The sequence below is a fragment of the Pteropus alecto genome, unplaced genomic scaffold (genome assembly GCF_000325575.1).
Source record: "Pteropus alecto unplaced genomic scaffold, ASM32557v1 scaffold98, whole genome shotgun sequence".
Taxonomy (NCBI): domain Eukaryota; kingdom Metazoa; phylum Chordata; class Mammalia; order Chiroptera; family Pteropodidae; genus Pteropus; species Pteropus alecto.
In genome coordinates, this window is record NW_006443570.1 from 14,690,009 (window position 1) to 14,704,737 (window position 14,729).

The window sequence follows — 14,729 nt, forward strand, 5'->3', positions numbered from 1 at the left end:
CATCAGAATCTTTCTTTTCACAGTGCTTCAGGTACCCAACATCAACTTATTTGTCATGTCTGGTCTAGGTTAATATTTTCTATAATTCCGTTTCTGCTAATTTTGGATGATGAACCCATGTAAATTAGGATGGTTTTATCATATGGTCTAGTTTTAATTTTTTACTCCAATCTACGTTATCATTTCTACTCAACATTGGAAGAAATAGGCCTGTAGGTAACTAAAAAGTCTAGTTCAGAATTAGAGGTAACTACGAAGCAGCAACTCTGATTAAACTTTTCTCGTGAACAAAATAAACTATTAATCAAAGATTTAATAGAAATCATAAGAAGCAATTTTACACACATTACTTCATTTGAGCCTCACAAAAACCCTCGGAGGTAGCTAGAGCAGGTATCTACATTTTATTGATACTTTAACAGGTTCAGAGAGGATTTGTGACTTTCCCAAGGTCACACGGCTGGTAGAAACAGAACTAAAATTCAGATTTTTAAATTCCTATATTAGATTTATTGGCTCACTTATCTATTCTACAAAATTTTACTGAAAGTGCAAGTTTTACTTCTAAATGCCAAGTTCTCTGCCTTCTGGAGGCTTATAGTCAGTCTATGCTCACAACAGATAAGCATTTAGGAAGTGCATACAAAATCAGACAGCGCATGGAGTTAGGTATGATAAGAGTTGAAGACCCAGATCTCTGCCACTTTTCAAATACGGTGAGACTGTTTGGGCCTGATTTAGCAAGGAAGTAGAATGTATCCCTGTGCATCTGGGATGCAAAGTAGCTGCAGACCCAGGGCCTTTTCCATTCAAGGCAAATAGGTTAAGCAAGGGGTGAAAAGGCTCTTTGCTAGTAGGTTATAGGTTCCAACAAATTGTAGGTTTCCATACTAAGTGCGCCTTGCTAATACTTTCTGGATGTAATAACAACTTTTCCTAGAATTATTCGGTAACAAAGAGGCAAAATGATGCGTATTTGGAATTATATATGGTTTTGTACTTAGCTATCTCTTTGTTGGTATGTGAAGAAATACCCATTTGCATCCTTATTTAGCTTTCATATTTCACTTCAATCTCTAGGTTGGACAAAATGCTCCCGACTCAAGTTCAAAGGCGGCTGCAGGGATCACTGTTATCCACCAGACATACTTCTGAAAAGTTCTGCTCTGCTTCATATGCTAAATGATATTACACTGTCTTCTCCCTATTATTAATCAATATGGGCAGATTCTTACCAATTTTACACTCATATCTTCAGCAGAGACATTACAATTTAACAGTAATGCCAAGCCAATGAAGGCTTAGTTACCCTCATGCCACTGGTAGTGACTGAGTCATAAGCTTCTGAGATTCACTTTGTACTTCCACAAAAAAATGGGTATCATCTCATTCCATCAAATGAAAAGAGAAAATCTTCCCACGAAGCACTGTGAATGGATGGATCTATTGCTCCCTTCGAGAAAAGATTTAAACACAGCTTCCAAGAAAATGGGCAAAGCAGCCACGGTGGTACAGTTCACCAACTCCTCTATTATTCTCATAGCTGACTTCATGCTCAGTGGCACTCAAGTGGCTTAGGGTGGAGTTCCTGTATTCCCAGGCTGATAGTTAATAGAGTTTTATGATTTAGCCTCTGCCGCCACATGTAGCTATCAATACACTGGTGAAGAGAGCTTGACTCTAAGCATCCCATAAGTCCTCCTCAGAAGTCATCCCCAAGGGGCTTAGGGACTGCATACCAATAGGACCCAGATGAGGTCTCCCGATAATCCAGAGTTCCTAAAGTGGGTCTGTCATTATACTCTACCATCATAGTGAGCTGTATACATTTTGAACAAGGATGCCAGAGCAAAATGATTCTGATGATCTTTCTCACAGTGGCACAGCTATGTCAGGTCTGACTTGTTTAAGAATACAGTGAGAAAGTGGAAGGAGCTGATATTAAAGCAGCATTTAGGTAAGAAAGAGAATGGCAGGAGGGATAAGAGTGTTGTCCTGCTTTTTTTCATAAGAGGCTGAAACCATTCCATGCTGTTTTCGTGAAATGTGCCTGTTTCTAAATAATTCTGTTTTCTTGGTTCTCTGGTAAAAACCATATACGAATTGTATTCTTCTTTCTTTCAAGTTGTCCAAAAAAGTGATTCTCAAAACTATACCAACAGGGGAATATCTCTCGCCCTAAACTCTGATTTAATATTCAAGCTCGGCCTGGAAGAGATGGAGCAGTACAAAGCACAGATGATGATAGTTTTCAAGGAAGCCCTGGAGATCTTCTAGGTATCCTAAAGTTCCATAGAGATTTGAAATATAGTAGATGAAGAAGATAGAGCACTGATGATTTTTGGATAAATAAGTATAATATTTGCACCCTTCCACTGATTCCCAATTTACATCCAGTTTATCCTGCCATCTGTGGTTCAGTGTGACCATGAAATGGGGCGGGGGGCGGGGGACGGGAGGTGCGTGGGGAGAAGCTTGCTCCTTCCCAAGACTGTTAGGGAGAATTATTAAAAGCATTCTATACTTAGAAGCTCTTGGTCTAGTGCTGATGCCTACATTCATCCCCACCCTTCCCAGCCTCATTATAATGTCCTTTAACCCAGAAACATGATATTTCCTAGGAGATAAAAACTGGGGCAAAGTCTACATGCATTAACTCTTCTGCGAGAATATAATTTGGGTGACATTTACAGTGACTTTCTTTACAAAAATTGACTGATGGGATCAAAACTGTTTATTTTGCTTTGGGGACAACTTATTCCCCCTGACAAAGCAAGGTCCCTCTGAGGATTTTCTGACTCCTTAATCAGTTAACCATTTTAAATTCTATATTCTCTTACCAGTGGAGATCTTTGAAAACTAGGAGATGAGACAGACAGCAAAAGGGAAAGGAGAACTCCCATGTGGACTTTAGGATGAGCCCTTTAAGATCTGCAGAGCACTTCACAGCAAGGCACAATTCTCCTTGTTACCACTATAGAATAAGTTACAGTCTCAACCTGATAAAACAATGTTTCTGTAGAGTGCCAATCATTCCTCTGGGAAGTGACTAGTCAGTAAGGTTTTTATTACAAATTCTTTCTCATTAAGTTACCATACTTTGTTTTTTGATTATTAAAGTACATTCTCATTATAACAACTTTTAGAAAATACTGAAAAATATAAAGAATAAAAAAAGAAAAAAATGTTACACCTAATCCTTCTTCTCAGAGATAACTATTGTTAACATTTTGATGCATCTCTTTTTAGATATCACACTATTCTAAACTTGTATCCCTTCTTTTGGCTAACATATTACTACCATATTTTCAGTTAACACAAGTATTAAGTGCATTTTTTCCAAGTCTTAACGTAGAGAGGACTGGAAGTCATTCCACATTTTCTAAGGGTCTAAGTCACCCCAATACATTTTGATGGGTACAAAGATTAAGGTAGGTGGTTGCTTAGGGCAGAGAAGGCGCATTCACAGAAACATCCAATTTAAACTTTTGAAGGTACTGCAGAATGACATTATTAGTTGTATTTGTATGTATGCTAAAGCATGGCTTTGTTCAATAGAAACATTTAAAATATACAACAATTTTATATCTGTTTCGGCATTTCTTCACTTTTTAGATATACCTGTGTTCATAAAAAATCAAAGTGACCTAGGACTCTCTAGACCTCTCAAAGGCCTAAGCAGGCTATTAGCATCCCTCCTTTTCTGCATACTCAGGCTAGTGCAAGGGGTTAACCAATCACAGAGAAACTTAACGGTGGTTCTAGCCCTAGTCATTCTTCCCCTCCCCTCACGTCTTGTTTTGGAGCCTTTAAGCATTATCCAGCGATTTTGACCTAAAGCAATTTCTCTATGTTTATGTCTAGAACTGGCCATTTTCCAAGGAAGATTTGCTATATATACTAATAATTAGAGGCTAGGAACCCTTTTTTTTTTTTTTTTGCCCTGGGGAGGTTGACAGTCTTATAGGCGCTCCTTTCCTCACATTCTGATCTTCTGCTCCTGCCTGCACTCCTTTTCCCCACTTTCAGAAAGGATTCCATTTTCGAGTTCATACAATGGCTCTCATGTTGCCATGAGTTGCCCTTTACCTTTTTATGTATACTTCCTAGTTCTTGTGCTTGAAGCCTGTAGGGTCTTCTGGACTTCTACATTTGTATGTCTCTATATTACTTGTATCCAATAAAGCATTATGTTCATAGACATTCAAAAAATGTGTTGATAATGTTACATCACTAAATAGGTAGCTGAGGTATCATTACTGACTTTCTAGAAGAAAATTAAGTAACTTTTATTTTTATATCAATGCTGCTATTGGTTACCAGGTGGCTACAAACCAATGAAGGGCCATCCTGTAATTGTTGGTAACATCTGAATTCATCTCTTTAGACTTATGTGCTTTTCTCTCACATTTCTTTATCTCTTCATCTTTCTCTTCTTGCTCTTTATTCCAACACTTTTTTTTCCTTTCCCTCTATATCTTTCTCTTATTCAGTGACCTGAATTGCCAGTCATCTAATATTAAAGATTTCTCTTAATTTGTATTCCTATGGAACTTATTTTCACGTCTATACTCGTTTCAGGCCCCCAAAGCCTTTTTTCTTCTACCTAACCCTCTTTCACCTGATGCAGTGCAGCAAGTATATGCACCTTGGGCTGTAACTAATACTCATTCACTAGACTCTTGTGATCTTGTGAATTTGCGCCATCCAGTGGCTGAAGTTGCTAACTTCATCCTCTGAAAAAAGCAGTGGGCATAAAAAATTAAACATAAAATAAACAAATGAGAAATGAGAAGCCCGTATTACTGCTCCCAAGGAAGAAAAACTATTCACAATAGCCAAATTTTGTCTTATTTTAAGTTCTGTTTTCTAAAACTTATTAAAATAGGATGGAGAAGGATATGTTTAGAGGTATATAGCATCATGGTTTCCATGGAATAAGATGAAGTCCAGAAGACTCTCCAAGGATTTAATCAAGTCACTATTGCTCCCTACTGCACTGAAAAAGAATAAACAGTGCAGGCTATAGGGTAAAAAATCCTTATTGACTTGTAGAAGAATCAAACATTCAACAAAAGAGACACTGAATTTGAGGACTTATAAACTATATACACAATAAGATCAGATAGCAGTTAAACTTATTTCTTCTACAATGAAATTTCTTGGACATGTCTATGTCGAGGACATATGCCAAGGAGAATTCATGGGTTGTAGGAAAAATACATCCTTCAACTTTGCTATTGCATATGGTTCTCTGAGGAGGTTGTACCAAATATTCTCCCCAGCAGTAAAGTCCCTATTATTCCACACAGACAAATGTTTGCCAATCTGATGGCTATGAATTAGTATGTAATTGTTCTTATGTGCATTTTCCCGCTTAATAGTGAGGTTGAGCATCTTTCCATATGCTTATTTGCTTCATATTTTCTCATGCTTGCTTATAACCTCTCCCTCTTTTTATATTGAGTTAAGTCTTTTTAATTAAGTTGTAGAGTCTTGTATTCCTGGTGATACAGTCGGATCTCCGTATTTGCATGTTCTACATCCACATATTCAACCAATCTTGGATTGAAAATATTTTTTAAAAAGTTACATTATTGCTGACATGTACTATGTAGTTAGGCCCACAATGGTTGCATTTGTACAGATCATGTACAGATTTTGAAAAATCATTCCCTAAACAAAACAGTACAACAACTATTTATATAGCATTTATACTGTATTAGGTATTATAAATAATCTAGGGATGATCTAAAGTATACAAGAGGATATGTGTAGGTTATATACAAATAGTACATCATTTCACATAAGGGACTTGAGCATCCTCGGATTTTGGTATCCAAGGGGTATCCTGGAACTAATCTGCAGATACCAAGAGGCAAGTGTATTATTATCTACAATTAATGATAAACGGCTTAAAATTAATTTACCAGGAAGAAAGATCAGTTTGGAGTGAAAGGATTTCTTTGAAAGTATCCATATGGGAATCAGATTATTTCCTTTCTAGTTAGGAAGAAGGGAGCTAGAAAGCTAGAAGGGTAAATGGTGATACATGGCCGAGAGAAGGCCAAACAAATTTCCCTGATGTGATATTGCTCTAGCACACCAACTATCTGCTTTGCCCAAGTTCATCTTCCCTGTGTTTAGACAAATAAAAATGTTGTGCAAAGGCATTTTATGGCTTACTCTGGAGAGCTCAGTGATTTTCAGTGGAAAATATACTCAGGAGTTTAGATATTGCTGCATGATGAAATTCTTTTCAACACCATGGAGTCATTAAAAATGCCTAGGAAGACAATATCTAAATAAATCATTCTGAAATTGTACCTGTGCATTACTTAGGTGGTTTGATTTCAGAATAAGACCATGACAGTTACTGGTAGTATTTTGAGAGACTTTTTTTTCCTTCCTGCCATAAAGAATTGAATAGGGTTGGAACATGCTAACTACCCAGCTACTTTATTTTTTCATGTATGTGTCAGCAAAGCAGAGTTCTTCAAAATAGGAGTCCCTGAAGTCCGAAGAAATATGTTTTTTGTGGGACTTTTAGACATAAGTGTCAAAAGCTTTTTAAATGAAGCCATAGAAGGCAAAATGAAAATAGATTCTTGGAGCCAAATGAGACTCCGAAAGCTTCAGAGCCTGAGAGTTGTTTATTTACGGGTAAATCTGCATGTTGAAGAATATTATATTAGAAATACACTTTAGGTCTACGGCCATGCCACCCTGAATGGACCAGATCTCGTCTGATCTTGGAAGCTAATCAGGTTTGGTCCTGGTTAGTACTTGGATGGGAGACCACCTAGGAATACCAGCTGCTGTAGGCGTTAAAAAAAAATTTTTTTTAAGTATAAAATTTTTTTTTTTTTTTAAAGAAATACACTTTAGATTGCAACATGTTTCACAAACAAAGGATTAGTATTCAGGAATATGGTAGTCTCCAATTACCCATGGAGGACCCCCAGCGGATCACTGAACCCACAGATAATACTGAACCCTACATACATACAATTTTTTTCCTGTACATAAACACCTATGATAAAGTTTAATTTAGAAATTAGGTAAGAGATTAACAATAACTAATAATAAAATAGAACAATTATAACAATATACTATAATAAGAGTTATGTGACTATGTTGTCTCTCTCCCCCGACACCTCGGATATGCTGGACAAAGGGATGATTCATTCATGTTGCAGGAGACACAGAGTGAGGTGCAATTTAAAACTTATGAATTGTTTATTTTCACAGTGTGCAATTTAAAACTTATGAATTGTTTATTTCTGAATTTTTTTCCTGAAATATTTTGGGCCACAGTTGATTGCAGGTAACTGAAACCATGAAAAATAAAACTTCAGATAAGCAGGACTAATATACATATTCTGATATTCTGTATTTCCCAGGAGCCATTCGATTTCCTTAAAAAAAAGCTTTACATATCTCTATTGGAATCCATTACCTTCTGAGGTTGTATAAAGTGTGGTGAGAGGTTGGAGATAGAAGTTTGAGTCTCTATTATGCTGCCTGCTTACACTCTCTGACCGTCAGTTTCTGCATCAGTAAAATGGGAGTAACACCACCTCCCTTAAAAGGTTAAGGACTAAAATGAGAAAATACATACACAGAGCTTTGAGAAGTGACTAGTTTTAATACGAAGTTAGGAGGAGAAACCTGTTGTCATTTTGAAGAGTATCAACCCTGAGAAAGAATATAACTTCCAAGAAGGGCTCCTGTGGTTAATTGGGCCCAAATTCATAACCAGAAGCTAGCAGCCATTGCTTACAGAAGTCTCTCAAACACCCTGTATGTGAGGGAAAAGCCACAAACTAAGCTGCCAAGCCTCCTGCACTGTGCTGCTCTGAGCCCATCATTAAGAAGCTCCTGGTATTGTATTTCAACCAATGGGACTGAGACCTTCCCATCTAATCGGAGCTGTGCAGCTATATCCTCATTTGCATTTACAGGGACCAATCAGAGCAGCCCCACAACAATAAGAACATGTGGAGCCAGGCAATCAGAACAGTGCAATAAGGACCAATCAGGGAGCAGGGGCAGGAACTTCTCTCTATATATGTCAGCCTCCCCGTCTCAATTCCCGTTGCATTTCCCCAGCTTGTGAGCTCTAACACGTGAGCTGCAACATTAGAGCTGTAAAACTTGAGCTACAACACGAGAACTGTAACATTTGAGCTGCAACACTACTTCTGTAACACTTGGGCTGCTTCACTTCAGCTGTTTCACTGGAGCTGTTTCAAAGTTTCTCCTTTCACCACACTCCAGACTGGGAACTCCTGTTTGCATAGAACTGGTGGCAGTAAACTTCAGTAGACAAGAGTGTCTCTGTGTGAGCGCATGATTAAATAGTAAAGGGTTTCAGGGAAAACTGTTGTTTTGGCATGATTATAGATTCTAGAAAATTTAATAAAGCGAGCAAACACACACTAAAAATATGTGTTTGGCTGTGTAAAAATAACCAATTACAGTCATTTATGTAAACAGCTTAGCATTAAAGGCTTAATTAACATGCAGCATTACAATTGCAGATATCATTAAATATGCATCAGATTAACCTTGTTGTTAGTTTTATTTGACTATAATAGTAAAGTACTCACTCTAAGGAACAGTCTTATAGTTAATCGCTTATAATACATAAGTCTGTTCACTATTTACATTAATTAAATGAGAAAGAGCTCCTGAGTTTGTTCTGCATTTGAGGTAAGGCTGGATTATCCATCCTTGACTGCAACTACACATTTGCCTTGTGATCTGCGAGATAATGTACACTTTTGTTAGTTTTGTATAGTGTGGAAGATGCTACAGAAGCAAGCTGCAAAAGAAATTCTGGTTAATTGCTTAGTGTTCTGGAAATCTACAGGTTTCCAATAGATAGTTCTTGATTTAAATAATGAAAAAATTCTAATGCTGAGCACTAGCCAACCTAACCTAGAACAACTTGTAAACATGTCCTAGAGTCATCCTACAGGGCACTTATAGAATTAAAATTGTAATTTATTTGACTCCCACCATCATCACAAAACTCATAGATATTATGTTTCATATGAGAAAAGAGGCACAGATAATAACTTGCCTAAATTATTGAAGGTAGTAAAGGGTGGAGATAGGATTCAAATTCAGGAAAGCTTCAAAATCCATGCTTTTTCAATTATATTAAACTGTGCAGGTTCCTTACAAATCATATTTCAAACATTTATTAGGCACTTATTGGTTGCAAAAGAATATAGACTGCCTGTCATTGAATGAAGCAAAATATTTTAGGAGTCTGTTTTGACAGTCCAAAGGTGGAGGCCCTGTATACTAGGCTGAAAAGTATGCAGCTAGGCTGCTTAGTAGGCATTTTAAAGTTTTCTGATAAACAGAAGTCACCCAGCAACAGTACATTCCTAGTTCACCTAACTTTTTGAACTCTATCCAAAGCCTAGTGACTCATGAGACAAATATCCTGCACTTTTTGTAGATCAAAAAGAAGTCAGTGAGGTGATGAGGTTAATTGGCCAAATTCATAACCAGAAGCTAGCAGCCATTGCTTACAGAAGTCTCTCAAACACCCTGTATGTGAGGGAAAAGCCACAAACTAAGCTGCCAAGCCTCCTGCACTGTGCTGCTCTGAGCCCATCATTAAGAAGCTCCTGGTATTGTATTTCAACCAATGGGACTGAGACCTTCCCATCTAATCGGAGCTGTGCAGCTATATCCTCATTTGCATTTACAGGGACCAATCAGAGCAGCCCCACAACAATAAGAACATGTGGAGCCAGGCAATCAGAACAGTGCAATAAGGACCAATCAGGGAGCAGGGGCAGGAACTTCTCTCTATATATGTCAGCCTCCCCGTCTCAATTCCCGTTGCATTTCCCCAGCTTGTGAGCTCTAACACGTGAGCTGCAACATTAGAGCTGTAAAACTTGAGCTACAACACGAGAACTGTAACATTTGAGCTGCAACACTACTTCTGTAACACTTGGGCTGCTTCACTTCAGCTGTTTCACTGGAGCTGTTTCAAAGTTTCTCCTTTCACCACACTCCAGACTGGGAACTCCTGTTTGCATAGAACTGGTGGCAGTAAACTTCAGTAGACAAGAGTGTCTCTGTGTGAGCGCATGATTAAATAGTAAAGGGTTTCAGGGAAAACTGTTGTTTTGGCATGATTATAGATTCTAGAAAATTTAATAAAGCGAGCAAACACACACTAAAAATATGTGTTTGGCTGTGTAAAAATAACCAATTACAGTCATTTATGTAAACAGCTTAGCATTAAAGGCTTAATTAACATGCAGCATTACAATTGCAGATATCATTAAATATGCATCAGATTAACCTTGTTGTTAGTTTTATTTGACTATAATAGTAAAGTACTCACTCTAAGGAACAGTCTTATAGTTAATCGCTTATAATACATAAGTCTGTTCACTATTTACATTAATTAAATGAGAAAGAGCTCCTGAGTTTGTTCTGCATTTGAGGTAAGGCTGGATTATCCATCCTTGACTGCAACTACACATTTGCCTTGTGATCTGCGAGATAATGTACACTTTTGTTAGTTTTGTATAGTGTGGAAGATGCTACAGAAGCAAGCTGCAAAAGAAATTCTGGTTAATTGCTTAGTGTTCTGGAAATCTACAGGTTTCCAATAGATAGTTCTTGATTTAAATAATGAAAAAATTCTAATGCTGAGCACTAGCCAACCTAACCTAGAACAACTTGTAAACATGTCCTAGAGTCATCCTACAGGGCACTTATAGAATTAAAATTGTAATTTATTTGACTCCCACCATCATCACAAAACTCATAGATATTATGTTTCATATGAGAAAAGAGGCACAGATAATAACTTGCCTAAATTATTGAAGGTAGTAAAGGGTGGAGATAGGATTCAAATTCAGGAAAGCTTCAAAATCCATGCTTTTTCAATTATATTAAACTGTGCAGGTTCCTTACAAATCATATTTCAAACATTTATTAGGCACTTATTGGTTGCAAAAGAATATAGACTGCCTGTCATTGAATGAAGCAAAATATTTTAGGAGTCTGTTTTGACAGTCCAAAGGTGGAGGCCCTGTATACTAGGCTGAAAAGTATGCAGCTAGGCTGCTTAGTAGGCATTTTAAAGTTTTCTGATAAACAGAAGTCACCCAGCAACAGTACATTCCTAGTTCACCTAACTTTTTGAACTCTATCCAAAGCCTAGTGACTCATGAGACAAATATCCTGCACTTTTTGTAGATCAAAAAGAAGTCAGTGAGGTGATGAAGAGGCAGACAAGATAGGCAGCAAAAGTTTGGATTCATGAAAACCCTACTTAATGGCCATAGCATTATTAAAGTCCTGATTCCTGCTAACTCTTCAATTTTAAATAGTCAGAGGCAGTTTATTAGTTACATTTGGAAAGATCTGGTTTTAATTCTGGCTGTGCTACCTAGTAAGTGAATGTCTCTGAGCCTTGTTTTTCCTTATCTGTAAAGTGGAATACAATAGGGCCCTTTAGCAAAAAAATTTTTTTTCACTCTTGTTCACTTCTGAGATCTTTAGCACCCTCCTGCTTATGCAGAAGCATCCAAGACAGGTCACTGTGTGGAAAAATGGCTGTATGTAAACCTCACATTTCTTTAAGATTAGCAGAAGTGCTTCAACCTTTCCTCTGCAGACTGGTCATAGTTGGGGTAGATCAAGTTAAGTCTAGGAACTTTCTGGAAGGAAAAGTATTGATTCCCTAACTCCTTTGACTAGGGTGGCCATGAAAGGAGAAAGATACAGAGGGGTAGAATGAGGGGGGCAGGAAGAAGGAGGGCAATGCTCTTGATGCAAGAAGCAGCAGAAGAGGCTAAGGAGGTGGAATCTGTCCTGAGCTGGGACTCAAGAACTGCAACCCTTGAGGCTCAGGTCTTTTGTGGGGTGAAGCTCTCTCTACTGAGTACATCACAGGAAGACTCCTTGACTGAAGAGCCCCCTATAATGGGCAAAGGGCTCTGATCTGGGACCTAAATTTCTGGCTTATTTTCATTAACTGGGTATATTTCAGTTAAAAGAGGGTAGGGGGAGCTGAAACTGAAAGGGCATAGCTAGATTTTTAGACTTTTTGTTTTACCTATTTGTATACCAAACTATAAGAGCCACTTTAGTTACAGAAAAAATAGATACTAGATGAGATAATGTTTATAAAGTCTTTCAGCACTCTGGATATATTAAGTAACTAGAAATAGTAAAGAATCATTTCAATAGAGAGGGAGGCTCAGAAACTGCACTTCTGATTTTAACTACAGCTTAACAGTTGAAAGGCATTATTACAATATTTTGGACTCAATAAATGATACAACTTTCCTTACTGAGTTTTGAGTTTAAAAGTCAATCTCTTACGTTAGTTATAAATGGAAGGGCTTGGAGAATGTACTATTAAGTTATCCTGAAGGTCAGTCTTCAAAAATATTAGTCTAACATGGACTGATCTTGGATATTATTAATGTAAATTCTGTCTTAAAAATAATAAAAAGTGTTTTTTACAGGTTCCTTTACAGACATGTTTAGTGAGGGGAACAACGCACTTAGTCATCTCTGCTATGATAGGTTAAATACAGGTTGCACTGGAAGTATGTAAAGGGGCTACTTAACACGGACTTGGGGACCAGGAGAGATGTTCCTGAGGAAGTGATATCTAAGATGAAGTGGAGATACCTTGGCAAAGGAAGCTGAGAAGGAACATAGTGCATAAGGGGAAACTGAGGTACTTCCATCTGGCTGGAGAATGAGTGTGAGATGGGGTAGTGATGACAAAGAAATAGTAAGATGCTAGATCCTGAAGGTCCTTCTACAAAGAGTGACCATATAATTTATTGCACAAACTGAGACACTTCTGAGAGTGAAATGAGACAATATTACTAATTATATGGGGACAACAGGAATAAACCAGGACTGCCCTGAGGAAACTGGAACTTATGTTCACCCTACTTGTGAGTCATGTTCAGGTGCTTGGACCTCCAATAAAAGCAGAGATTGGATATCTTCTCTTTTTACCTTATACATTTTGCCTGAGTGACTTCATCCATACCTTTGCCTTTACTTGCTCATTTCACAAATACTCGTCCAGGATGCACTGCTGGGCACTGAGGTTACAAAGAAGAAAAGAAAGTGTCTGTCCTCAAGCTCTGTCTAAAGAAGACACACATCCAAAGAAACAACTCTAATACAGTTATACAATTTTAGCCTTGGCCTCTCCTCTGAGCTCTAAACTCATACAAGTCATTTCCATTCAGATGGCAAAACACAGAGCTGAAACAGAACTTTTAATTTCTCCTCCAAAACTGTTCTTCCTTCAGCTGGTCTTTCACTGTCTCTTCAGCTGGTCTTATCATTGATGTCACTATCTACCACATTGCTGAAAGTAAAAATCCAGAAAAGCACTACCTTAATCAGTGATATCCTTGTTCTCACTGTACATTTTTTCTCCACAATTTTCTTAATCACAATGACTAAACCGGGGCCTAGAATTCTGAGGGCTCAACATCAATTGAAGAGGAAAGGCAATTTTCAGGTGCTTGAATTCGATGTTTTTAATGAAAAGATCCCAGTGTTAAGTGGGACTATCTTTTCCACAATAGTACATTGACTCATACTGTTTGTTGACATTCATGATGTCCAGTTCTGGATACATGCCTGTCTCAAAAAATTTCAGTTTAGGTGAGAAAGACATGAAGATAAGTCCTGAGTGTTTGACCTTATATCCTCTTTGTGCAGAATGTAAAGGGGATGTAAAGGTGTAGGTGAAACACCAATGTTAATAATCTGTGGACAATTGTGCAAAAGGATAATTTATGCTTTAAAGGGCAATTTTAATGTTTCTACCATCTATTCTCCACATAGCTTCCACAGTGATTCTTATAAAACAAATCTGATTATTCCTTGGCTCTCAACCCTTCCATGGTATTCTATCATATCCCAGTAAAATCCAAAGTACAACCATGGCTTACTGGATGATACATGATCTGGCTTCTGCCTGTATTTCTCAACTTATTTCTCTAATTTGCTGTGCTTCAACCACACTGGGCCACTTGCTTCCTCTCCAACATGCCAAGCAAGTCCCTGTCTTAGGGCCATTGCAATTGCCATTTCTCTTCTCCTGGAAGTTTCCCTTTTGAAATCTGCATAGCTGCCTCTCTCATCTAATGATTAGATTTCTGTTTATGCGTTCTTCCATTAAGAGGCCTTCCTTGTCTATCCCACCTAAAAGAGCATCTTCACACTCTTACTCCTTTATCTTGATTTCTTTTCCCACAAAACTTGCCACATTACTGGGCATTATCTATTATTTAGTAATATATTATGTGTATTGGTTATTGTCAACCTTCCCCACTATTATAAGAGGCAGACTTTTTTTGTTCACTGCTGAATTCCCAACATCTGGAACACTGTCTGCTCCTTAAATATTTGTTGAATGAATAAACAGATTTTTCAGGATATATCAAATGTAAAACTACTTTATATTTATTGACATTATGCATAGGAAAGTGTCTGTAAGAGTGTATAGCAAAATGTTAACTAACATGGTAGGAGCTGCTTTTCACATTATTTTTGCTCATGTGAATTTTTTACAAAACGAACTTGTTTTACTCATATACTAAAAAATGAATAAAGAAGCCACATAGAAAGTGTAAATGAATTCTAAAACAGGTTGGGCAAATTTATGAAAGACAGACTTCTAAACAGATGTAACAGAATAA

At 37.5% G+C, this 14,729-nt stretch overlaps 2 protein-coding genes and 1 pseudogene across 5 annotated transcripts in view; 2 read left to right on the plus strand and 1 right to left on the minus strand.

Moving 5' to 3' along the window:
• The window catches only part of CUNH17orf78 (chromosome unknown C17orf78 homolog), a 12,358-nt gene extending 9,957 nt beyond the window's left edge, over positions 1 to 2,401 (plus strand). The window contains exon 7 of the mRNA XM_006924924.2: positions 1,081 to 2,401. Within this exon, the coding sequence (XP_006924986.1) occupies positions 1,081 to 1,155 (75 nt within the window). The 3' untranslated portion in view covers positions 1,156 to 2,401. The remainder of the gene's footprint in view (positions 1 to 1,080) is intronic.
• Positions 1 to 14,729, minus strand: part of ACACA (acetyl-CoA carboxylase alpha) — a 244,968-nt gene that overhangs the window by 229,470 nt on the left and 769 nt on the right. The window lies entirely within an intron of this gene.
• On the plus strand, positions 6,709 to 6,827 carry LOC112473337 (annotated as a pseudogene).